Source organism: Larimichthys crocea, chromosome XVII, assembly GCF_000972845.2.
Source record: "Larimichthys crocea isolate SSNF chromosome XVII, L_crocea_2.0, whole genome shotgun sequence".
Taxonomy (NCBI): domain Eukaryota; kingdom Metazoa; phylum Chordata; class Actinopteri; family Sciaenidae; genus Larimichthys; species Larimichthys crocea.
In genome coordinates, this window is record NC_040027.1 from 2,044,727 (window position 1) to 2,072,529 (window position 27,803).

Sequence of the window (27,803 nt, forward strand, 5' to 3'; positions counted from 1 at the left end):
GCCCAAGGGAAACCGGGAAGAGGGAACGAGATTTGAATGATAACTCTGGGCAATGGTGTTAAATCCAGAAAACTTTGTGGATCTGTTGCTCCTTCAGTGCTGACAGGAGAACAGCAGTCTTAAATGTTTCCTATGCCAGGATCTGCTGAACTAAACCTGGGCAGCTCCATGAGATGTGAACATCCTCACCACAAAATACATAATTTTAATAAACTGGCAAGAATCCGTTGTGATCAAGGAAGGGAAGGAATAAGCTGACCAAGTCTGTGTGGGTGAATCAAGCAGGCATTTTCATCTCCATATTGCATCCCAAAGTCAATAGTTAGACTTAATATGTGCTCCACCTGGTCCAAAACTCCAAGAACTGACTTGTTGACAGGTTTGTGCTTGTTGAACAATGAAACTCCTGGAACAATAAAATTCCTGGAGATCCAGAGGACATTAGTGTAGTACGGAATCCTCTATGAGTGGGCAGCTTGCATGCTCAAAAATTAGCTTGATTTAAGAGCACTGATGCATAGCATAATGCATCCTGTGTTCCTTCAATCCGCAGACATTTGCACAAGGTGTCTAGAAAATGCAACGAAGCACATCGGGGGAGGGCGCACTATATTAGGATGTCAAGTAAGGTCGGCAGCAAACACATGATAAGATGAACAAAAGAAAGTTGTGAAGAAGCACTGATAAGAGCTTGTCACCAGTGGTGTTTTTTCTGCTGTGATTTGCTGAATAGAATAACACAATCAAGGGTCTAGGTTTGGTGATCTTTGATGGTGGTTTTCCTCAGAAAAAAAAGATGAGGTTCTCCGACTACTTCTTTCAAGTGGCATTGTGCAAAATGAAATTTCTCTGAAACTGAAGATGAGAAGTGTGCCTCATCTGTCATGTGAACATTCTACAATCACAACTCAAAAAACGTTAATGTGATCTGCTTCTGCAGCACATCTGCAAACAACTCTGGGTTTTACGTCACATAAACACACTTCTCACTTTCTGTCTGGGTATGAGGATGCCTGGAAGAGACAGACTGAGCAAGATGAAGAAATAAGGGGATCAATATAAAAGTCGGACAGAATATATAAAGCAAAAAACACCAGTGGAGGTTCAAAATGCTGTCAGCACATCTTCTAAACTTCTTCTGAAGTAAGAACTAAAAGTAGGTCATTGAAAATTAGGAAAATGCGCTGCACCTGTGGCTGTATTCCCACATGTTGAGTAGATCAATGTATAATTCGTTCCATCAATTATCTTCTACAGTGTCCTAAGCTGGGACAATGGGTGTTGTCTGCTTTGCTGAAGGTGACCATTCACAGAGCATGTGTAATTTTTAACACATCACTGAACGGTAATTTCAGACAACACATGTAAGGTTACGGTTCAACACACCATGAGTTAATTACACTGTGAGAATATCATTATGTATTTCTTGTAACAGATGTGTTCACAGCCATTACAGGCTATGTTAAAACTAAGCCCTGCTTTTTCTGCATGTGTGTGTGTGTGTGTGTGTGTGTGTGTGTTTTAATATGTGTGCATTTACCATCACTAGAGGTGTTCCATGAAGTGGGAGCTAGCACACTGGGGTCTTGGGGAAACTCAGACCCTGTAAACAGAGGAAATGAGAAGACTATTAGCATGTTGCTGAGTGTTAGGCGCTTCCCCTTTCTATTGCTATATCACAAGATGGATTATGAATCCTTCAGTTAGAATAAATGTGGAAGACTGAGTGAAAAACATTCTTGCTGCTCAAAGAATCTCCAAAAAAAAAGTTGCTCATTGGGTAAGGAAGGTTCAACAGTGCAATTGTCCTGTGAAGTGCCGCAGTGAAAACCACATGTTTGGTGGAGTTGTTTTCTGCTAAATACTTCAAATTAAAGTCGCAACCAGGACATAAATGTTAAAAACAATTCTTGGAAGCATCCCTTTGCAAATTAAATACTGCATCGTGCACCAGTCTAGTAGCAGAAGCAACTGTTCACTCGGAGTCGAGTATGCAAAACACACCAGCGAGTCTTACTTTATGTCTGTATGTGAGAACAGGAGGTCACTTCCAAAAGCAACAACAGGCAGACACATTGCTCTTGCACAGACCTTCTGTGCCCATGGGGTGCCCCTAAATTTACAACGGCAGAAAGCCTAGACTCCTTCATTTAGGTCAAACAAAGTCAAATAACAAAGTAAATATTTGTGTGGTGGCTAATGCTGCTTTAATTCTATAATTTATGACATAAACAATCACAGCGCTACAGCCACTTTTCTATGTAAGTCAGCATACAGGACAGACACACATTAAGCTCTAAAGAGTTTTCCATCCTATAAACAAAACAACAGTAGTGATAGTATTGTACATTTGCTAGTGTAGATCAAAGGGTCGAATGTTTAACAGGGGGCCTATCAGCGAGCCATGTGGATCTAATGCTGCATTATTACCAGCTGACGACAGAGCAGCTCTCTGCTTTTCATTACAGGAGAGAAGAAGACAGAAAATGGGCTCCAGTGTGCACTGCCACAGGTCATAAGGTGATCGCTGACAAAGGGAAAAGGCCTGTGCAGAACCTAAACATGCATGACTGACAAGGATGGAACCTGAAACAGTTTTATCTTTGCTGATTCTGTGGACACCAGACAACTGACAAACACTCAACGCACATGCATTATCCCACGATTACAGTGAGTTCAGCTTTTCAGTGCAATGTGTATCTGTGAGTGCATGCTGGGATAGTTTAACATGATGAGTGAGCAAATGGTTACCAGCCAACTGATGGCATGCATTGTGCACTCACTAAAAATAAAAAAAAGAGAGGAATGTAATAGTAAAAGTGTATTCATGAATTTACAACTTGATAACATCACTGTTGCAGGCGTGGTAGACAGTCGGGGAGTGTGAGGAGGGAAAGTCTGCAGTCAAACAGGACCAGGCGTCTGACACAAGGTCATGCTAATTGGGTGATAATGTGTTGTTTCACACGTGCTGTGTCAGGATGGTAACGACTGTGTGGTGGTGCTTGTGAAATGAGCTGTGTTAATGAGTACTGCTGTGGGCCTCTGCACCTGTTAGTGAGGGAGTCTGGAAGCTCTGCAAACAGGCTCACAACAACCAGCTGGCAGCTTTATGCTTAAGACTGTTACAGATATGTGGAAACATGCAGGGCTGATGTGCAGTAAAGATAGGCATGTGTTTATCATGTCATCTTCTGTTTTCTATCCCTGCAAGTTATCTCTTCTTGGGAATACCTTCAGCCTTTGCTTTCACATGCTTCAGAGGAGTGTTCTGGGATCCAATCTGACTTGCTTGTTTGTTCCCGAAGGCTCCTAACATGACAGTGTATTATAGTGAGTCCTGGCCCCAAGGTGAGTCTAAATTCTCTCTGTGTTCTGGGTGGATAGGCTTAAAGAAGCACAGAGCTCAGTGTTTTACAAAGGACAGAGGAGAGGGGACGTTGCAGCTCACTAGCTTCGCTACCACAAAGCTGGCCAAGTGCAGCCAGGTGAGAGTTCAATAGAGGGACTGGACATGTGAATACAAGGGTAAGGAGAAGGGAAGAGGCAAAGTACTGTGAGGAAGTTTATAAAAGTGATGTTGGGGAAAGCACAGGTATATCATTTTGAGAAGTGGTATGTTTTTCAGGAACAGTGAGATATTTATCGACATTACTTTTGCAGATAAGACAGTTCCAACTTCTTTCTTTCTCTTCCAGTTTACATCTTCTATATTTAGGTCACATCTGTTAGTTCTCTTTCATTGAGACAATCATCTGGAATATCTGGGATGATTTGCAGAGTAATTTTGAGTTTAGCTTTCTAATGTTTCTCTGTAACAGAGGGAAGCAATTCTATTATGCCTGTTTTTTAATAAGGGCCTAAATATAGGCACCTTCACAGCGCCGGTGTCAGTTCTGATCTGTGGTTGCAGTTGTGGTCTTGGCCCATGATTGGATCATGATTCTGACTCTGATGGCCTCCCACATGTTAACTGGAATGTGAATAAATGCTGATCTGCCAGTATGAATCACGAAAAAGGATCAAAGGTTTAGATAAGTGTATACAGCAGGAAGAAACCTTTTCTGTAAATTTCATTTGGTTTGATCTGAAATGTTCACTCATACAAACTGTCTGACTTTGACCCTTGACCATGATTGTTTTTTTTGTTTTTTCCCCATCAACGGCCAACACTGGACTCTTTTAACCATGACCACAACCTTATCTAACCAGTTTTGGCTGCCTAAACATAACTACTGAGGTGGCGGATCAGAAAATGTTGTTTTGTTTTTGTAGATGTCATCCTCACGAATTGGGTTGCCAACTTATTTTGTCATATAGGTATGAAGATTTGCTGGCAAACACACTTGCATACTGGCTCAGATGCATATACCCATACGGTATGCATCAATCATAAAGCAATAAATATACATACATTCCTTATTGTCGGTACGCAAGTTTATTCAGGCAGTCATTCAAAGCTATTCTGGCATTTTCTTACCAGTGTTTCAACACTCTGAGGGACCCCAGGGAATTATTTTAATTTAACCTGTTGATAACATTACTGCCGTTACTTCATATGTATGTGGCTTACACCTAGAGCACCTCCTGAAATCCCCATTTCATGCCATTTCTCAGAGAATGTATCAGCATCGAAGCTAAAGTGCATTTCGTGCTGTCTCACCAGCTGAGAGCCAAGCTACCTTTTAGCTGGTTGTCTCCCATTTCACATCACTTAGATTTTTAAATAGCCACAATTCAGGTTCCCAGAACCATTTATGCCTTGATACCATCTCTGCCCATTGGTTTTTTATTAAAATGACGATTATCTCAACTGTTAAAAAAAAACCTTATTTTACAGTAATTTCCTTTTAGGTACCTTCAAAGAAAAGCAATATATCCTGGGTAATAGAGCCCTGCACACGTTTCCATAGCATGTCAGTAGTGATATGTTAAAACTTCAGAGGCCATTTTAGTATGGCACTGAACATGCATCAAAAATCTGGCATCATTATAGTATCACTTTCCTCTTTTGGCTGGTATTGCACATTTCATACAACTGAAAGTTTTGGAAGATCATCTTTCATTTGTAACTGAGTGCCAATCAGTTGCCATCCTCATGGCAAAATACACAGTAAATGGTTTACATGTAGGTGCCTTAAAGAAGTCCAGACATCTCCACACATAAAGTTCCATGAGATCCTCTTCCAGCTGTATTTGGCTTGTGATGATAAAAATCACGCAGGGACATGAGCTTAACCCCTGTAAAGCTCTGAGAATTTGGTGCGATTTAACATATGGGAATTATTGCAGGACTTTAAACTTCAGGGCATGGGAATAAGAGAGAGGCCTGAAGTAAAATAAAGTTAAGGAGAAAGTGAGAAAGAAGGAGCCTCAGAACCAAATCAGAAATGTTCAATTTGAGTGGTTATGCGTTGCAACTAATATGCTGTTATACGGTCTAGGGGGCTGTGTTTGGAGCCAGGCTGGTTGGTGTGGTGAGTGAGAATGATGTATGAGCTCTCCCGCTCTGTTATTAGGGCCTCTCCCAAGGTCCTCTTCCTTCCCTATTAGCTGGAAAATTGACCTAACTTAAGGGTTATCTGGAAGAACAGCAAATCTACCATTTTCACAATATAGCTATGTCATATTTGTGTCTTAAAGAGGTGAAACATATATAAGCGAACAGTAGATGAGGAAATATCAGGGCTGATAATCATTTCCTTGTCTAATTTGTCTTCATTAGATCTCTTTTTCCAGCCAGCAAGTTCTTTTCTGTCGTTGTGTGTCCTGACTCTCTTTTTTATTTTCTAAATGTAAACCACTGTCTCATCTCACTTCTCTCCTGCTTATCGAAAGGAAGTAGTAAAAGTGTTTATGTGAACATCTACATGTCTTGTATAGCCAACTGTGCAGCGAGAAGAGTGAAATAAGAAGCTAATGTCCGAATGTTGCCTGCATCCAGAACCAGACTAAGCACCATATAGGGCTCAAGCTGCCTTAATGAATTATTAGCACAATTAAGCTTGAGATTGGAAAACGAGCGGAAAGTTACAGTCTTGGCGAAAGGAAGAGGATTTGAGAAAATAACGATTTTACAAGCCAAAAAGGAAGAGAGTGCAGAAGGAGAGAAGAAAAGGAGAGTGAGAGAACTTGGAGATAAATGGAGGGGAGAAGACGTGGAAAATGTGAGAGGGCAGAAAAAAAAAGAGAAACGTCATAATAAAACCAGAGTAAAGGCGCTCATAAAATCCGCTTTTTAAGAAGTGGGCTTCTGTCCCACCAGGCAGAGTGCAGGTTTGTGTTGGCAGCAGAATTTATTCACTGTCATTGTGTCTGATGTAAATAACTGTTATGGCGGTCATACGTGGGCATTGCAGAGTCAAGGGACTGATGCCCAGCCACAGGGAAGGAGGAGGCAGGAAATAAGTAGGTAGATGGTCATTCTAGTCAATGAAACTCCGGTTTATTACTCTGGTCTTATTTTCGTAGCTTTATATAAGACTTGATATACTTGCCAGTGCAACTGCTGAGATCTAGGAACATGGCAACAAAACTACAACAAAGTCTGCTGGGGGAAGACATGCAAGCTTTTAAATGAGGCAAGATAGAAAAGTGTTTGTACTGTTAACAGATTGGGAAATAACTATTTGCCTTTGTGTCATCTTCCAACAAAATGTGGGGCTTTTGTTTATAATGTGTGTGATTATCTGAGTTCTTTTTATTCTGAGTTTTTTTCACAAATAGTGTCAAAACTACCACCAAAACTGTAATAAATCCATGCTGAAATAACCAAGAATTATCATTTAAAGAGAGGCTGAGGGGACCAGACAGTAGAGCTAGAAAAAGTATAATGATGGCTGTGTTTGAAAATGGCTGGCAGTAAATATAGTACACCAGCTAGTAAATGGGGAGTGATTTTGGACACAGCTGATGTGTACCTGTGAATGTGCGTGTGTGTGCTTGTATAGCTGCACCTGCGTGTGTGTGCAGGTGTTTGTTCCCAGGCTCAACTGAAGCATAAAGAGGAATAAAAGCAAGCCCAGTTCATAGACTGAATGTTCACTTGAGGACATCATGGACCAAAGAACACAGGATTCACTAGCACACACACACACACACACACACACACACACACAGTCCCGCATTGCCTCAGAAAGTTCTGCTCTGTAACCTTATAAGACCACAGAAAAGGGTGAGCGAGGGAGAGGCAGGAGGGCTGAGCGGGGGAAAGAGATGTGAGCAGGTTAGATGACAGAAGGCTGCGTGACAAGGCCCTTTTTTGGATCAGAACAATAGACAACAAGAGAAAGAAAGAGCTCAAGTTGCAGCAGACAGTTGCTCTAACATGAAAAAGCACAGTTAAAAAAAAAAAAAAACTATTTCTTCCACTCCAAGAATCACACAGAGCTGAACAGGGAGGATATTTTATGCAACTTATACTACATGTTTTGGAAAGCTGCATTCAAATTATAGCTTGGCTTGACCACAAATTCTCAATAAATGTTGGAGGAAACATTTGGCTCTTGGGCTAAAACACGCTACAACTGCCTTTTTTTATTTTTATTTTATTTTTTTAATATATTTTAGAGCTTGATCGGAGTGACCTGTATGTACTTTCTGACATTTTGAGGGAACAAGTAAACCTTTATGTTTAAAATAAATGTATAACTGCAACATAGAACATTAAACCTGCACTCTCAAGCACCTCAGAGGGCTTTTAAACTGCTGCAGAGCTGCTTTAGAGGAAACCTGAGAACAAGCTAAAAGCTGATACACACCAACAAGTGCCAAGAAGATTCCTTTAAACAGCAGCTTGTCACTTCACTGAAAATTATCTTACAGCGTCAGGCTTACACCGACAACTGTCACTGCCCAGCATTCCTCACTCTGTTGGTGGGAAACATGGAGAGGACAGCAGAGTGACGTCTTGAAGAATGATACTGAGTCCTTACAAGCTCCTGGGATGCAGCAGACTCTGACCTCTGACCTCTCTGGAAGTGATGAGAAAAATTTGATTTTCCAGAGGGGAATCAGTGGGGATTTTCTTGTTGTAGTTTTAATCTAAACCAGTCATATAACATCATATCCCAGTCTCCACAACTACTCAGCCTGACCACACGTAACACAAATGTGGGGAGGGGGCTCCGACTACATGCACTGAAATCCTATAGTAGCGTCTCTCCCTCACAAGGCCGAATTAGGTACAGTACGAATGCCAGGTCATACTGTATGCTGAAAAAGTAAGTACCATGACAATCCACAACATCATGAAGGCAGCTACTTTAACATTTATACCCTGATTAGGATCTCAAATAACTGACACAAGGTTTAAAAATCTATCGACTGAAGGATTTTTAGAATCATGATGATCATGAGTTTGGTTTACATATGTAAAGTTTTGTCTGCTACAAAGAATAAAGGTCATCAGTCTGCCCATTATATCTGGCGATTGTTCCTACATTAGCCAATGTCTCGAAAGAGGGCATATTCAGACTAGCTTTAGTTGACAACTCAGTAACTGCTGGTGTTTTTACTGGTCAAGTTCACTCACACATTTGAACCCATGGGCAATTTAAAGTTTCCAGTCCACCAGACTACTTGCACATCCTGAAATATGGTAGGAAACCTGAGAGTGCCAAGGAAACCAATGCAAACATACAGCAAGTAAACACAGAGGGGCTGCAGCTTGGGAATGAACTTAAGTCTTTTGGATTTATGTACAGGAAAAGGCTGTTTATGTGTTATGAATCTTAGTTTATATTAAACTGCAGTCCACACATTTGTCTGTTACGTCATGTCAGAAACTTTGCTCTTGGAGTAATTTCACGCTGTGCTGACGGCTCTGCAGAACCCTGCCTTGCCCTCATTGGTCCTATAGAACTATGTTTGGCCTTGTAGGTTAAACAGGCTGATGCACAAGCCCCCGCTGTCTCCGTGAGACTCTGCAGTGGAAACCACACTGATGTATAAGGCCTGGTTAGCCCATTTTGGGTGAGGCTCCCCTCAGCTCCAGTTACCATCGGTGTAAGCACACTAGTGAGGAATGTGCACAAGCATGTTACCACCTACTGTGCAGCTCATCTGTTTTCACCTGACAGGTCCAGTACAAGTGTATATGTGTGTGTGTGTGTGTGTGCGCGCAAGCGCTCAGCTTTCTGGAAAACATGATCGCTTCAAGCCAGATAGACTGAGCCCTGAGACCTTGACGTAATCTGCAGAGGTAGCAGTCTGTCTGTTCATCTGTCTGTGGAATGTGAATAGAGTCATCATCACACCTGCGTGTTAGCAGTTTGTTGCAGAGGATGTGCTACTCGGAGTATGAGCATAACGTTTAATGATGTGGACATGGTGCACATTAACGTTATGTCCGTGTTGAGGTCTCCGTGTGTCAAGGGTCAGGTGTGTAATGTAAGATTTAAGACCTGAAGCTAAAGTCAGTCAAGCTGTCTGTGTGTGGGACATCTATGTCGTCGCTTGGCTCTTTGTACGTGACTTTTCTGTAAATAGTATATCATGTATGCCAACAGTGTGAAGGGTGTGAATAAGACACATGCCATGTTGCATGCCTGTCTGTGCTTATGTCTATGACAAAAACCTATGTGTGTGTGTTAGCGTGTGTGTCTGCTCAGGTGCAGCCAGGGACACTTACATACTCCATAATCTCACTGCCGGCATTCCCAGATTCCTCGAGGATGACAAATTCAAAGGAGAGGCCCCGGCAGATGGAATCTGGGAACGGCAGGATAATGCTGCTGGATTTCGAACGTGACTCGGATTTAGACATCATGTGACTACAGTTGAGCTGGGCGCCATTCCAAAACCATTCTTTACGTCTGGTGGTATTTCCACACTCACCAGGCTGAATCTCGCCTTGCCTGAAGGACGTATAATGACTGGAAAGTGTTGGCAGGCCAGCGTAAAGCAGTGAGAGTACTTAGGCTGGATACGAACAAAACACAGAGCGTGACCATCTAAAAAGCTCGGGATGTGTGAGTTAAATGACACGTCAAGCACAGCGATGGTGTCATTTGGGAAACGTTAGCGTTATTAGCCGGAATTCTGTGTTCTGTCTTCCATCAGGCGGCAGTCATGGTTGCTTTGACTTTACAGGCACACACAAAAAGGAAAATACATCAAATAATGCTATTTGGTTCACATCTGCATATTTCTCTTTGTATTTCCAAACATAATTAAGATAAATGTACAATCAATCATGTAAATAAGACTAACTATCAAAGCCCTTTTTTTTTTTCTTTCTTTCTTTTTTTTTTGCTTTTTAAGCTCTGTAGATGTTTTCCACCAAGAACTCCATTCATGTAACCACTGTGGTTTGCACATTTTCATTTTACTACCGCTGTGCTTATTGAACTGCCTGACCTGATGTGTTACATGGGCCACTGACTGCTGGCTTCGGACTGCACAGATAAACCGTGCTAAATAATTCTGAGATGCTTCTGGGAAACCGGGTGTGAGACATTGTGTCTCCATCAGCTCAAAACTATCAGTCAGCTCTCTATGAGTGACGCTGTAGGATCAGCCACAAGAAATCTGACTCCAGGCCAGAGAGAAAGTGAGATGAGGAAAGGGTAAGAAATTGAAATAGAGACAGAACGAGGGAGATATACTGTAGGGACAAAGGCGGAAAGAGATGAAAGCGAGAAAAAAATTCCATGTGTAAAAAAGAAATATTCATTCCAGTAAAAACGTCCTGTGTTATTCTTATTCTCTGGTTTTCCAGCTCTATATTGGAGACCACGTCTGGGCTGCCAACAGCGAGACTGTGAAGCAAACAGAGAACCTCTGAGCCATTCCAACACGCTTCCTTGTCAATCACACTGATACTCTCCGGGAACCTCTCCTCATCCCAGGTTAAGAAAATAAGCACCAGCATTCCTCCACTTGTTCAGAAGAAAAAGGTAGCCAGCTAACGAGGAAGACAGAAGGATGGAAGTGTGCAAAAGAAAGGATGGGAGAGATGAGTCGTGGGAAGGAGAAGTGAGAGCTTTGTGTCCCCAAAGAGACAGCTGAAAAGAAGCCAGAGACAAACCCACACTGTCGGCGTCCAAAACACTTTCCGCTACTGCAGAAAAAATGATTTAGTTCCAGAGAATTGGACTGGAGCATTTCCATACCATACCACAAAAAACAGATTTCACATACATTTCAGAATGTGCAGAGAGACACAGGATTCAAAATATACAAACAATGACCGATAAGTACTTAACAAGTTGATGGTATTCATTCAGGATGTGACATTCAAGATCCAAAATGTGTTAACTTGCACATATTAAACAGGATAAATCACTTTTATCAATGTAACGTTATCATAAAATAACCCCCTGGCTTGAGTTATTAATGACTAAAAGTTGTTGTTTTTTTAAGTTTGCGATTTGCAATGTCGGCCAGCTTCATACAAAGAGTCATTTACTGTTGTGTGTGGTGAACACAAAGTGGTTTCATTCAGTGGTGAAATATTGGTCTCATGAAAAAAATAATGGAAACATGATATTACAGCAAAGCTGTCACTTCAGTTTAGGATACAGTCAGCGTTTTACGTGAACCATGAATCAGAACCTGTCAACTCTGTACAGCTGGACAGTAACAGGTAGAGTTACTACACACAACTGGATAGAAAAAATAATACAATTAAGTAAAAAATAATACAGACCAATAAAAAAACAAAAGGCAGTGGACTAGCTGTGTTTCATTTTCTGCTTTTCCTCATAAAAAGTCTCATGTAAGACTAATTGTAGATCTTCACTGCATTAATGACCTGCCCTCTACAATAAAGGTTACAACGTTGGCATAATACCAATATTTTGACTCAAAACTGAGCTTGTAAAAAAAAAACTTCTACTCACACATTGTTGCCACCAGAAAAAAAGAACATTACACAATATGTTTCCACTTTCCACCAAGGAAAATGTGTATGAAATTTGCTTGGTGAAAGTGGAAACATAATGTAATTTTGACTGTCAAGAGAGGGATTCCAGCTCTGTCAATCAGTTCCCTCTTTCCTTTTTTTTAAAGTCAGATCTATTTTTATGTTCCTTCAATGGTGCACACATTTCCTGATGCCACTAAAATAGTAAATTAAACACAAATAAGTAGCAAAAATGGAAAAAGAATATTGCTTTTTACACGTGAGGGCAGATTTAGGGGCCCAAAAGGCCCCCTTAATTAGGAGGATTTGTCAAAAGGGATTCTCTTATAATGAAATGTACCTTCTGCCTCTATAAGTGAAGAACCAGATGGACCAAAAGTGTTTGTGTGTGTGTGTGTGTGTGTGTGTGTGTGTGTGTGTGTGTATATATATATACACACACACACACACTATGTGTGTTGTAGAGACAGACTCCCCGATATCCAATTCTCCTTACACTCGTTTCTAATGTCAGGAGGAGGGAGGGGGACTGGGGAGGATGGTGGAGGGGGGGCACCTGCTCAGGATCTGCCTCAGTTTGGAAAAGAAAAAAACAGGGCAATGCTATGTAAAAGAAGAACAAAAGAGGAAAAGAAGACGAAATGTCAGGCAGATGTAAGTGGTGAAAACTGTGGAGATGATGTAACGTAAACTCAACGTTGTGGGAAACTTTCTGAATGGAAACAGACTGGAAGATTTTTAAACTGTATGTTGGGAATCACCAGTGAGTGTGGAGGAGGAAAAAAAGAAAAGAAATAAAAAAACTGAATCTGAATTAATCTGGTTTCATGTTCCTATGATATGTGGGGAGGCTCTTGGTTTAACTTGCATGACCCGTCTGTAAGACACACAAGTGGATACATGGTGTTCAATGTTAATTATGTACATAAATCAGCCCTGCAATTGTTTACTAAAACCCACAGTGGAAATAATCTTGTTTTAGTAAAGCTAAAGTTTGTCTTCTCATAGTCAGACTCTCATCATCTGTAATTAGCACCAAAAACAATTCATTATGATGATAATTAATGATGCATGAGGCCTCACAGACAGCTCAAAACAAATAACCATACTGGGTGGAGCATCTCGCTTTATTCAACATACTTTTCCATTTGCTGCAACTGTGTGCTCATCTTTCAGGACTGACATGGAGAACTTAAAAAGAAGGGGTGTGGATTGCTGAGGGATTTAATGCATGGATATGACTGAAATAGGCGAAATACAGAAAAGAGCAAGAAAGAGCCAAGTGCCAGAGAGAGAGAGACACACAAAATCTGCCGCAGGAGACAAAGACGATCACAGTTCTTCTCACATTTCCAAAGCTTGTTGTAATTTCCATCTCATTTCACCAGATGACTGGTGCGGGGGCTGACTAAGCACACCTTTGTAAAGCATCCCAGCTTGCTTCTCCAAACATAGTCTCAACTCACCTCCAGTAAACTCGGTTTTCTCAAACACACACTTCATAGCCAATCCACCTCCACCCCAGACGATGGAAAGGAGGATAGGCAGATGGCGAAGCGGAGAGGAGTGAGGTGTTAAAGGAGGACTACAGGCACAAAGATCTCTATTGTATTACCTCATTTCCTGTTCAGAATCTCCCAGGTTGCAGAGATGATATCTGTCAGATCCCTCTCAGTTCAGGATCCCACAGCCTGCTGTGCACCCTCATATGTTATTTCTGCTCTTTACTTCTCATCAGTGTGCCAGACCAGAGACTGTTTTTACTTGCTTTTTAACTTATTTTCTACAGACTTACAGCATAGTCACTTTAGTTTTTTGGCATGCCATGCATTAATGCTCTTCAAGTTGCAATATGTGACCAACAAATTTGGCGCATTTGTAGTTTTTATGACACATTGCTACACAATCACATATATAACAACACTGCTCATAGGATGTCATATGTCTTCATACTAAAAACTATATTATTAACAAAACAGTTAATTCACTGGATTTTAAAACTCCTGTCTTTTTTTCCTTATTTGTACTGGTGATGAGTACATTTAGAGTTTTAGCTCTGCAGTTCAGATGCCATCATAAGAAGCAAACAGGACGCCCATGTCAGAGAGTTAGCTGTGGGCTTACCCCGAGCTTGGTGTGAAGTTGTTTACACTTGCACCAGGACATGTTACGCTACATTAGATGCTATCCGTTCCTGTTTGTGCTGTTACCATGGATGTACAGTCAACAGTTTGATCACTGTGGGGAAAATATGTTAAGTCTCGAGGAGTGCTTCTTCAAAACATATTTACCAATAATTTATTATCAACAGAGAAAGCAGAAACAGATTTGTGGCCTTGAGTCTATTTGTATAATGTGATTATGTGCCAAAAATAGCAAGAAAACATTCAATCTGGCCGAGTATGATATAGATAAGAGTGAAAAGGTGACTCTAAAAGCCAGAACGGTTTCCTGCTGATAACGACACATTAGTTGGTTTGCATCTAAAAGATCACTAGCGTCACTGACAAGCGGTGTCATGTCTATGATTTATTATCAAATTTCTGAGACTGCTTTGGAGGGAATTTAAAGAGAAAGGGTGGGGCCACAAAATGTGTGCAATATAAGCTTTCAAATGTGGTGAGCTGTGTGGAGGCTCTTGTCATAAGCAAGCCTGTGTGTGTGTGTGTGTGTGTGTGTGTGTGTGTGTGTGTGTTAGAGTCGTGCATGTGCAGTGTCTATGTATGTGTTAGAATTGGCAGCAGGTTAGGGTACTCTGGCCTTGATTAGGCGTCTCGTTCCCGTCCACCAGCCGCTGAGTGAAGCAGTGAATTACGCTGCCATCGCTGTGGCGTAATTGGGGACACATGCAGCCTTAACCCCCCTCCTTCCCCTCCCTCCATCTTTAGGTCAAAGCAGCACCAAGATCAAATGCTCTCCTCAGTGGAGCATTCCTCAATAAAACAACAAACGGGCAGGAGAGAAGGGGGAAGAGAGACAAGGAGTGAGAAAGAGGAGAAAGGAAGGAAATCAAAAGAGATGGAGCGAGACAGGCAGAGAGGAGAAAAAAGGAAGACGGCGGTGGAGACAGTGAAAGCATATGGAATATGTTTACAGCAATATCGTTGGGCCCTGATGTTATCGTGGCGCTTCATTTGGTGGATCCAATCGTCTCATCAAATTGCAGCATTGTCTGTCCTTCTCTCTTCTCTGTCTAATCACTTTTCCTCTCTTCTCGCCGCAAGAAAAAAAAAAAAAAAACGCCCATGCATAGTTCACTTGCAGGAATCCCCTTTTTCTCCGAGTCTGTCCAACCAGAATATACTTGTAACAGTGTCTCTCTTCTGTACACATTATGCAGTGTCCTGGGTCTTTCTCAAAGCAATAAAGCCACTATGGGCTCAGGTCTGGTTTAAGCTAACATAAACAATCCTCCCTCCTCCTCAAAAAGCACAGAGAAACAGAGGTTGAGAAATGGGCTGCTATGCTACTGAAAGTCCACTCATTTGAGATCTGCAGTGACAAATGTGGACACAAAAATAGTTTGGATCAAAGCAACTGCATAGTTTGTGAAGGAACAAAACAATTCATCATGAGTTCAGGACAAAGATGAAGGAATTTTCTCATTTTTATCCAAGTCTTTGATGATACAGTTGGTCTAATGACGCACACAGCTCTGCAATGTCAGAATGATTTCACAGGTTTCTTAGCTGTTTTATGGAAGGCGTAAAACTGATGTCTGAGGTGGAGGAAACCATTTAGGGGGATAAACTGAAACCAGGCTTTGGATCTTAGCTTGATAGATTGTGTGAGTGGGAGCAAGAGAGCAAGAGTAGCAGAAATGGAGACAGATAAAGATGAGCAATGAGGAACTAAGCTCTTTATTGTGCAGTAGAGACTTCCTATTGATTCTACTGTTCATGTATGTACATGCATGTATGTTGCCTCCTTGTCAGTGTGTGTATTGTATAGCTTCAGGCTGCAGACAGACAGCACAGACACTGGAGTGTGTCAGATTCCACATCTGGTGGATGGGCTCTGCTGCTAGCTCCGTCTGTCTGCCTATTATTATATAGTATGAAGCCTTTGAACTGAGCAGCCACTGCTGACAATCACCAGACTCCAACACACCGGGCCATTCCTTGATTTTTAAAAAGGATATGGGTGCAGTCAGTTCTCACTAAGTGTTCTTGTGCTGTAAAAAGACAGTACAGTATGTTCATTTTCCTTCAACGTCAGAAAATGTGATGGCCAGGTGGAGGGAGAGGGAAGAAGAGAAAAGCTGCAAGAGCATGTTGTCTTTTTGGGAAATGTATCTCAGTTTCAGAATGTACTGTGGAGCGCAATCCTGCTGTCACAAATGGAGGTGGTGAAATAAAAAAAAAAGCATTGCGTAAATTATCCATCAAGCCAAAAACAACAACAACAACACGACAATGTTGGAATAAAGTTGCGACTTGAGGGAAGGGAAATTTCAAGCCAAGACAAAAGTCAATGTGTTGCTCCACAAAAACCTGCACACCAGCTGTACCTAACAACTATTCCTTAATGTGCACCTGTCATCACTTTGTATGGAATGGCCTTGAAATATTGATGAAGTGTCTCAACACATTTTGATATATACAAGGCCTTCATAAGTCTCTCACAATAAGAAACTAAATGTGGTATTACTGGGTGGCGGCCGGCATATTGAAAAATATGGAGACATTAAGCTCGTCCTGCTGTTTCTACTATGAGCCAGTCTGAGTGTTTCAGCCAGTAGAATTTAAGACTATCAAGTAACATTTTTAAAGACTTGTTTCTGGTACGGACGGGTTAAGTTTATGATGTGTAGTTCCAAACCACACAGAGATTCACCAAACATTAGAGTTTTAAAAGTGCTGCCAATGCAATGGCGTCGCTCATTTGTGTGTTTTTAAAAGTTTTTGAACTAAATAAGCTGTATCAGGCTTTGGCTGCATGGAGTAAACTTGTTAATAGGGTATATTCATCATGGGATTTAGGATGGGACAATAAAAAATACAGAATATTACCAGACTTATCCTTCAAGGATGTGTAAATCCCTTCTTCTTGGACCATTATCAGATACATTTCAATATGTAATTAGTGATTTAAGTACCTTAAATATATTTCCTAAGTCTACTGGTTTCCCACACTGATTATTCATTTTGGCTTACATAATATAAAAAGATCTTGACATAATCCAGCTGTGTGACTCAAGTTAAAAAGTTGATAGTGTTTTTCAGATAATTTACAACATTCTTTGATATCTTCTTGATGCTTCATCTGAACTTTTCAATACCTCCAGCCAGATGTTTGTCAGGGTCAAGGTTCATGAAGTGGTGACTTCCTCCTGATGAGTCCAGCACACAAAGCTGAATCGTGAAATGACCGCTGATGACATTTACAGCTCAACTCAGCCTGTTTGTGAGACGCTAACACACTAAGAACAACACAACATTAAAGAAAGTGTCTCAAACTTTACCACATTCATGTGTGTGCAGTATGTGTACGTTTGCTATAATGCACACTGCTTAGCATGTTTACTTTTGGGTTTACCTGGAATGGCAATGTGAAATAGCAAAGGCATATGATAAAATCTTGTAGCCATGTATGAGAGGGAGCTGTTACATTACTCAGCCATAAATCAAAGTTGGCAGTTTACATTTTTTGTCTGAGTAAACACACACAGAGCCAAAAGAGCAGAGAGCATTACAGCTGTTTAATCCTATTTTACTAGTGAAACAAAAAACTACAGATCCATTTTGGAAAACAGTGGTCTATTAAATTATTGCTATTAAATAATAATTTTTCTACAATTAAGGGCTTTTATATTTTCACTGCCACTAAAGCACTTTGTAACTTAATGCCAATGGCAGCTTGGTAAAAGTGTGAGTCACTTTGATATTGGATTGAAACTTCTCATTGGCAGTTATCTCCCATTGTGTTAAGCATTCATTCCCTTTACACTGTTGGTAACAGATACAGGTTGCTGTATTTTAACATAACTCCACGGTCCAAAAAGGCATCTTATGTTGCATCAATGAAGGACCAATGTGCAGTATTTAGTGTCATCTAGTACTATTGTAGCTGACTGCAAACCCCTCGCCTTACCTGCTCCTTCCTAACGTCAAGGAGAAACTACGACCACAGTAGTTCAACATGGCAGACTCAAAAGATGCAGCATCTGTAGCTATAAAAAGGCTTTTAAAATTCTTATTTCCAGGTGATTATACATTAATAATAACACATGTCTGTATATTATGTTCCATTTCTGTCATATTCTGCAAATAGAGCCCCCTAAATCTTACACACTGGATGGATTTAATGTTATGATTTTCCGAAAAAGTCTTAAACAAATATTAAATCTTCCAACACAAAGACTACGAAATGTTTACCTTTACAAAAGCCGTGTTAGAATCACAGCCCCTGTTTCGCTCTGTGGTGCTTTTACACTTTTCTATTGAACCCAGTTCAAAGTCAAATAAACAGCTGACGCGACCTTAAGCTCTTTTCTTCTTCTTCTTCTTCTTCTTTTACCATCCTGACTAAAGCCCAGTCGAGCACTCAAAGGTAAAACCTCACATATGTGCACACTAACCTACTCTCACATAAGACACATGAGACATAATGACAGCTACATAAAGATTCAACATAATCTAGCCTGGAAAGAAATAATAATGCCTCTCAAAACTTTTAAATTCAACATGTTACCATAATTTGTTTCCCATAAACACATTGTATTTAATTGCCGACTGTCTGACATCCAGACAGTCACCTCTGAAGAAAACTGGTTGTACTTATAATGATGAAAGTGAAACCAATAAGATAAAAAAAGTGATGTCATAGTATAAAAACATACAAATGAAATTCTTTGGAAAAACCTGGTCGATCACAGTATTATAGCCTCGTGTGAAGGCATGAAGCTGAACAGAATTTAAACTGAAATCTGAAAACAGTTTACTTGTCAAATTCAACCAGCCAACCACTCCAGCTGCAATTTTACATAGTTTCAGATAGTTAGAGGGCAGCGTGTGTGTCTTTATCTTTTGTATGTTTGTGTACTCACACACACACACACCCACACACCCACACACACACACACTACCCAACCAGGTCTAAGAAACCATATAATGCAGTGAAATGACTGTGAAACAAGCACATGCAATGATAGAAACACACAGACAAGCTCGGTCACACAGATTTCTCCGGATAACAGTGCCTTTACACAACCGCATATACAAACTATGAGAGCTAACACATGCATGAACACACACACACACACACACACACACACACACACACACACACACACACGCACACACACACACGCACACACACACACACACTCTCTCTTTCTCTCTATCGTCAGCCCCCCCTGATTTAAATCACTTGCAGGCTCAGAGTTTTCCTGCTCTCAAAATGCCTTATTACTCTTCCTTTGTTTGACTGGATCGTGATTTGAGCTCAGGCCCTTTTGCATTCTTTCATTACTCTCCAGTCAACACGCAGGCCTGCCAGAGGGACTCTATGATCCACACTTGACTTGCTTTGATTGTTTTTGGTAGAAATTGCTATTCTGGCTGGCACTCTCCTATTGGTGTAGCATGCCTTGGGTCTAGTAAGTTGGACTGTCTGTGCACGTGGTGGTCTGTTCCAAAGCATATCACAGTTGCCTGATGAAAACCTCCTCAGATTTTTACATTTTAAACTAAATAGAAGGATTTCATGCTTCTCTAAAGGTTATAAATTCTACAACCCCTGAGCCTTATAACAAAGAAGACTGTATTTCTTTTCAGGTTGTTCCTGAAAAGCTGATACTTTGGAGTTATGACATTTTATGCATTTCCAACCAAACTATGGCAGCAGAAATATTGCAACAAATATTGGGATGGATGGCTGTGAACTTTTGTGCATGGCAATCGTTATACCTGATACCTGCAGCATGCATGCATCAGGGGTCACATGAAACAAATATTTTCTATCGCTGACTGAATTTATTTTTTTTTAAATGAAGGCCAAATTCTTTTTGACAAGTTAATACTAAAGGCAATCTGACCTCATTTTCTAGCTAGTTTTAGCCATCGCATTGATAGGCTATATTGCTCCATAACTTACTTACTTATTTAGAGAGCCCTATAATAGTGATGTGGTTCATAAATGAGGTGGACAACAAGGGGTTGATGCAGTAGAGGATGATTAAGTGATGCTGAAACCTTTCTCAGCCAGCAGTAGATAATGTTATGAGGGAAGCAAATCATTCATGTACAGTGTCTCTGTTTATCTTTTCTCTTCATGCCTTATAAATGCATTCTGAATATGAAAGGTTAGTGTGATCGAGTTGTTTTGGAAAATTACAACAAACTCTAATGCACCCTCTGGCTTGCTGATGGTAATTTTTAGTAAAACCTCACAGAGCTGCTAGTGTGGCTGCAGTCTTTAATTTTTGCACTTCAGTCTGTATTCATGTATTTGTCTGTATTTTGCTGCACCTTGAAATGATGCTCATGAACACATTAACATGGAAAGCATCTATGCATATGTCAAATACGAGCATTCAACTCTTCTTCATTTAATTGGTGAGACCCATGAGGCCCCTCTAACAGCCGCAGAGCTGTCCAGCTGGACTGAGAGTCCACTATTTGTCAAGGTCACTGCAAGGACAAGCCATTACAGATTAAGACCCTTGGTGCTCTGTTTTTGCTTTCAGGGCAGATGACAAAACAGCAGACATAACTGTAGCATGTAAAGGGACAATAGCACCAACTGTACCATCCGTGACTACTTGACCTTTCATTAGAAGCAGAGTGACAGTGAGGCAAGACAGCTGGGATGAGGAGAAAATGAGCAGTCACTCAGACTATGAATAGACCTTTGTATCTTCTCGTCTGTTTAACAGGAGGGAGAGGAGCGGACAGGAGAGGACAGGAGGAAAATTAGGTAGATGATGATTGGAAAAAATCTAAGGAGGACAAGATAAAATAAGACAGGAGAGAAGAAAAAAAGAAAAGTGTAGACAAGTAGGTCAGAGAACAAAGAAAAAACAGTGACCTGGATGGTGTTAGCAGATAGCTGAAAGGTTCTCCAGAGTCCCATTTAACCAGTTAGGATCTGAGGGATCCACACTGCTGTAAATCCACTGGAATTCCGAGCGTGCCCGCTGCCTAGAAAACAAAGCTTATGTTTTCCTTCGGCCCTGTCGTCTAATCACTTGCACATGAGGGGAGGAACAACAAAGCTGGAAAAGCGGAGGTTAAAAGACAGAGAAGAAGAGAAGCACAGGGATGTGAAGAGGAGGCCACTTGGGGCCGAAGCCTTTGATACCCTCTGTGTCTTTGAAGCGTTCCAACAGTTGGGAAGGACTGAGAAGACAACTAAAGCAGGCTAACAGCGAGAACAGACAACAAAAAGGACCAAACAAGGAAACTATTGTGCACAGAGACGATAAATGATAAACCAAGGGAAATTCAGTAGGAGGTTTAATTAAGGACACAACTGTGTCCCTGGGACTAAGATACAGTATCCCCATGTAGTAATGGTGAGGTTGCACAACCATCACCTTGACCATGAAACCGTGTTTTAGCATAATCAACAGGTGCAAATGTTGCACAACACTGAAACCTCATCATGCACCACTTTAAATAATAAACTTCTGTGTGTTAGACCTGATAAGAATCCCTGTGCAGAGGGTTGAACACAACAGACTATAAATCCAGTTCGCCTCACGAGATCTCATCCCTCTATTTCTTTCCACAACATATAACTCCTGCTTTATATTCTTCCTTGGCTCACTCCACTCACATCCATCCCAAGGATAACACTGCAGAAAATAATAAGCATGGCAAACCAGGAACCTTGTCATGCTTATCAGGTTCATTTTTCAAATTTTAGGTTTATTTCACCACATATTTAAACTTAAATTATCTTGTTGTGCTTGTGGACTGTTTTGTTTCATGGTAATTCAACATCTTTCAACATATTGACTTACAATGTGAGAGTCCAAAGCCAAGTTTCCTCCTTTTAGAAGTGTTTCTTCATCATGACAAAGCGATGAAGTAAATGATGTCATTTTTGAAGTGAATTAACGACTTGAAATACCTCAAAATATACCTCTTAATATATGTTTTGTGAAGGGTGGGGGTAAATCTGCCATTGCTACTGTTGCACAAAAAGGGTCCATGTTAATGCAGCTCAGATCTATTTTTTCTGACAGTTTAAGTGATTTCTCAATCAAACTATAGCACAGACTGTAAATTTACACACAGGAAACAACTGTGTCTGCCTTTGAATAGTGTCGAAAACACTGTGTATGCATTGTGGATTTATAAAAAAAAAAAGGGAACAAGTGAGCAAGACCATGTACGCCTGCTCTGTAAAATGAGTTTGACATACAGCAGTTGCCAAAAACACGACTGTTACAATGAATTAGAACTATTTTGTATTACAGGACTCCCCAAACACCTTTCATGTCTTGTTTCATATTTTATTTGTGTGTCTTCTGTGCTTCCTTTCCTTTCAGTGCAATAATCCACTTAGGAGAAATCTCTGTATTATTATTCCTTCATTATAGTGGACATTTCACTCTGCACTTGTGCAAAATGTCACCTTACTTGAAATTCTAGATAAGCTGTAATAAAATGTAGTTTATGACGGCAGTCCAACATAAAGACAGGAGCCATGGCTTTGATTCTGGGGAATGTGAAAGACTAAACACAATAGCTGAGGCTCAGAAATGAATTTCATCTTCTCCACACATGTAGAGAAATAAAATATCTCCAACATTCAGCCTCAGCTTTTCATTGCACACACACACTTTATTACTTTTCATTTTCTTTGATGGCTATCTGGACAGCCAGATCCTGCTCTGTGTTGTTCTTTTGGCTATGCAGCACAACACTAATCCAGTATCTTGAAAGGCAAGCCTCCTGCAATTCAGTTTATACTTCAGCTTTTATTTCATTTTAAACTAAATGTTTATGTTGAGCAATACAAGCCAACATGAAGCTTACAAATGGCTCCTTAGTTTTCACTCTAAGTTAACACAACCAGGAACATTGTGTTAAAGCCTTTCCATTAATATTCCTACTATTGAGAGAATGCTTAATGCAAGAAAATGGCAAGCTAAGTAGTTAATAAACTCTTCACATTATATGACTGTCATTGCACATTATCTTCCCAGTATTTCTGAATGGATAAAATGACTTCTACTTCTTAACACCCTGCTGAAACAAGAGTAGAAGTTTCCCTACCATAGTAGGGATATTAGTGTGAGACAGCCAAACCCAAATGCTCTCCGCTGACCTCAATAGGAAAATCTGACATGCTCATTTCATGCGATAAGGGATTTTCATGAGGGCTTGTGAATGGGCACTGCATCCCTTGTTTGCCATGATGTTGCTAAGCTTCATGTTTTATTTTTTATTTTTTATTGAACCCCTATGGTAAACTCACTATGCTTCCAATATTATCCACGTATGAATCTCTCTATCCACAAAGAGGTCAAACTAGGCTACTGACCAGCACCCAGAACAGAAGCCATAACACTAATAATGTTTGGTTCGCACCATTAACCCTCATGAAGTGCAAAAATGAGGGTGTGACCAATAAAGCTAACTTTTGAGGAGCTTAGCCAGGGTTATCAGATAGTAGTCAGCCTTGGCCTCTGCCCTGCTGACCCTTTTTACTGACTGTACTTTACTACTGAAGTCCATATTAACCACCACTGTTGCATTTGCTCAATTTGGTGTACTTGACCGCAGCCTTATTGTTTCTATTATAGCGATGGCCATTGTTCCACACCAAGCATCTGTGCTAAATTAATCCTACAATCCTCCATTTATACTCAGCCTAATACTGCAATCTCTTTCTCAATGACAATGAAGTTCTTTGCTGCACAATAGAAGTCACTCAATGCCTCACGAATGTCTAAAACCAAAACATCCATCCCCCTATTAACTACGCCTACTCTTCCAGTGCAGAGTATGACAAAACACATGGCTTTTCTAATACATTTTGTGCTGACTGTGTGAAGGCGTTCATGATTTTCTCATTATATTTGGTCTATGTATTGGTCTTAAAACACTTATGCTATTCTGCTTCAAGATAAGAATACTGAAGCCCAAGACTGACAGAACAAAAGGAGAATACAGAGGGGGAAGAAATGTGGGTTCTAAACCTTTTTCTGGGATTGTACTCAAGACCACATTCATTAAGTCTAAACCTTGAACAAAGAGACTTGAATTGTACTTCGCAACCAAACAAGAAAGTAAGCACTCCAAATGCAAATGCAATTCAATTGTTGCTTTATCAGAAACAATAGATTTGCGGATCTCTGACATGACCACAGATATCATATACTCCTTTTCTTTTTTGAATGCCTAACTGAAACATTAAATTAGACCAAAGTAATGTTAATATTCAGTGGTGATGGAGACCAAGTTCAAGTCAAAACGGGCAAAAGAGCAAAACAAGTCCAAGACTTCAAAAGAAAAGACCCAGACAGGGTTCAAGTATGTACAGTACTGTAAGCAGCAGAAACATAACGAGGGTGCTGCTGAAATCTACACCCAATTATTTACCCGCCCATAACTCTTCATCCAGTAACATTAGAAGACCTGTACCATTTAAAAGCTAAGCCCTGATCTCACTATTTATGTATCTTTGCCACTGCCAGATGTTACAAGGTCCTAAAAATTGCTTCGGCTTCCTATATGATGTTGGGTAATATGGATTTGTGGCGGGCAAACACAGGTAGTTAGGCTGTAAAAATAGTCCAAACACCAGAATCTGGGCCTATGGAGCATATTGTAGGTTGTTAATGTTGCTCAAAGGATCTTTCTACCTTTTCGTCCCCCTCTGATGAAGCCCTGGATATTTTCTGGTGTTCCTGGCAGACATATTACAATTCATACACATTTGTCTGGATGCGTGTAAGTGTATGTTTTTGTGTTTTATCTGACATATCTTGACAATATCCTGTATTCATTGCTATAAGTGAGTATAAACATAAAGTTGTTCCTGCTTTAGTAACATTGAACTTTCTCATTTTCCTTTTCACCTCATGTACAGAGGTGTGACTGCAACAAGCTCTGACTGCTGCTTCCAACAAGGACAGTCCCAGTGCAGTCCAGTGCAGTCCCGTAAAGAGAGAGGTCTCCTAAACTTTTACAGGCTGACAACAGCCTGGCTTCCACCAGCAGGCCAAATACTCATAGTAAGGTTTATATCATTGCTATGCAGAACTTTTTGCCATAATTTAGGCCGCCCTGGGATCAAATTGAAACTTGAAAGGCCACTAGCTCTCTTACACCACCATGGTGAATGGTGCTATAGATGCATTGTATAGCAAGCACAGCACTGTTCAACCGTAAACACCATTCATAATTGCTTGGATGCCACTTCACTAAAGGGTACTTTACACTTGAGCCCCTGCTGACTGGTCATAATGATTGAAAATATGTCACTCCAGTAGAAATGCTATAAAAAGCAGCGGCATAATCGCCAGTCTGAGTCGTCTAGCTTGTGGAAAACTGCCTTTCAGACTGCTGTCTAACAGATTTGGCATCACGCTCCATCCGTCTGCTCAGACATACAGCCTGGCAATGCTGGGCAGCATGGAGCCAGATCCGATTGCAGGGTTTACGCATGTCGCTAACATTGTCATTATCCCCAGAGGCCTTCGGAGATGCCGTGCCCTGGAATAACTGCAAAAAATAAGCAGGAAAACTGAGAATGGCTTGTCATTCTGATGGTGATTCATGAATGGTGGTTGACAGTGTGTGCCATCTGAGGGTGATTGTATATCCGTATTTATGACCGTATTTTCCTGACTGATCAACACGTTGGCTGGCTACATCTTTCTCAATCTCTGGGGTAATATTAAACCTTGTGTAGTTCTCTGACAAGAGCTTTTCACGTCTTTTAGAAAAGCTTGTCAAAAGGTCGGCTGTACTCCTGGTTGCACACTGCAGAGTGAATCATCTTGGTTTAATGGCCCGTTGAAAAATGAGATCAGAGAATTGAGACAGAGAGGTCTCTGGACTGTAAACCATATCTGGGGAGACCAGAGGACTGGTGAAAGGATGGGAAGGATGAATACTGGAAAAGACAGTAAAAGGCATAGAGCAAAGAAAAGTTTGTAATGACTAATCAAACCAAACTGTGTGTCACAAAGCACTTTCACCCTCACAGCAGGAGGCGACGAAAGCAAAAGAAAGACAGAAGGAGGAGAAAGGGGTGGTGGCAGAGACCTGAAAGAGAGAGGAAAAAGTCAAAGAAAGCTCATAAAAGCAGCATGCATCTCTTTAATTTTCACACTCGCCGTGACTTTTACAAGCTGCTGTGGCAGAGCTGGGAAGCTGGGTGAGTAAACGGGGCAGGAGCGAGGCCCCAGGCGCCCACATCATCCTGCAGAACAAGACCCTGCTCAGGCTATAATGTGATCACAGGTGGGGCAGTCCATTCCTGAAGCAGTAAAGATCCAAAAGCAGCACTGTGTAAAAGCATGTGTCATTTTTAACACTTCTGTGAAAGGGTGTTTGGCGACAACACGTCAACACGTGTTAAGAATAACAAATGAAGAAGTAGAAAGAGGGTATACCTGAAAGTGTAACCCGTCTCTTATTGCTCCACATGATCTGCTCCTTGACATGTTTTTACAATAACTGGGCATCCTTGTGTGCTGAGTGTGCTGATGCTTGTAGCAGCGTGTGTTTGTGTTTTGGGAGGCATGTCAAGGTAAGTATATTTTAGGAAAGGGGTGTGCAGGCTCATTGGGGTTTGGCAGTGTGACTTGATGTGTTTGCAGGTGTGTGTGAGAGAAAAATAGAAGGACATTTGTATTCAGATGTGCATGTGTCAAGAATGGTTTAGAGGACATTCAGTTAAAAAAAAAAAAATGCTGACTGAGTAGACTTTTCTTTTGACTAACCTGTAATTTCGCACTCCTAAAGAGGAATATTATGGATTGATGTGGAGTGTGTGTGTGTGTGTGTGTGTGGGAAGGAGAGAAAGAACAACAGAAACTGCACATACCTGTGTATGACTGCCTTTTTGTGTGCATGAGATAAAAGCTACTTTAGGAAAAATCCCTCGAGGCAATTTGGAACCAATAAACTTTTGTGTGAGTGTGTGTGTTTGTGGTGTGTGTCAATCTAAAGGCTCTTTGGTGGGTGGAAGACAAGACAGTGATGTCAAACATGATACGGTAACAGCTGGAAAGTTCACTTTACCTCCGCCCTCTGCACACTCTCTCCCTCTCTCTCTCTCTCTCTTACCCTACTCCCCCTCAGGGCAGTTGTTCTGGTTGGCATGTGGCTAATTTGGCAAAGATCTGCCGTCTGTCTGCTTTTCAGAGTGTGCATGCTGCATGTATGCATGTTTTGTGTGTAATTTTTTTATTAGCTCAGTTCTTTGTTCCGATTAACTTGTGGACCAGGTCAGTGTACATTTTCCCTTAATAAATCAAAATTAAAAATAGTTTTAACATCAGGTTTTATGGAGTTGGCAGCCTCTGTCAGACTCCAGTCCAAAAATCCATGTACATTTTCATTTCTGTGCGTGTGTTAAAGGAAGGTCGGGTATCATTAGTTAGATAACCTTTTTTTAATATAAGCTAACTTAGACATCTCCATTACCTCCATGTGTTATTTGTGCTCTGAACCCCTGTGAGCACGACAAGGAAATTAAACCACCCAGATGACGTAATACCCCAAAAATGTCATGAAAGCCGAGCTGTTTTATTTAACTTGTGCATGATGAAACCTAATTAACACCTGTAATAAAATTACAAAAATCTGTCAATCTTTCAATAAGCTTTTTTTTAAAAAATTCCCCTCTCAGATGTCTAGACACCTCCAGCCACCTTTTGCTGACAAAAGAGGCTGACAGACGAAAACCAATCAGACAGTTATTTACTGCCTTGTCAGGCTTCTCCCAACCACTCCCTGCTGCTACTGTT

General features: G+C 40.8%; 1 protein-coding gene across 2 annotated transcripts in view; it reads right to left on the reverse strand.

Moving 5' to 3' along the window:
- The window catches only part of ror1 (receptor tyrosine kinase-like orphan receptor 1), a 123,947-nt gene that overhangs the window by 41,420 nt on the left and 54,724 nt on the right, over positions 1-27,803 (reverse strand). Inside the window, exon 2 of one of the 2 annotated variants that reach the window (XM_019265245.2) lies at positions 1,541-1,603. The exons of the other annotated variant lie outside the window; for it this stretch is intronic. Within the exon in view, the coding sequence (XP_019120790.1) occupies positions 1,541-1,603 (63 nt within the window). The remainder of the gene's footprint in view (positions 1-1,540; positions 1,604-27,803) is intronic. 2 annotated transcript variants of the gene reach the window in all.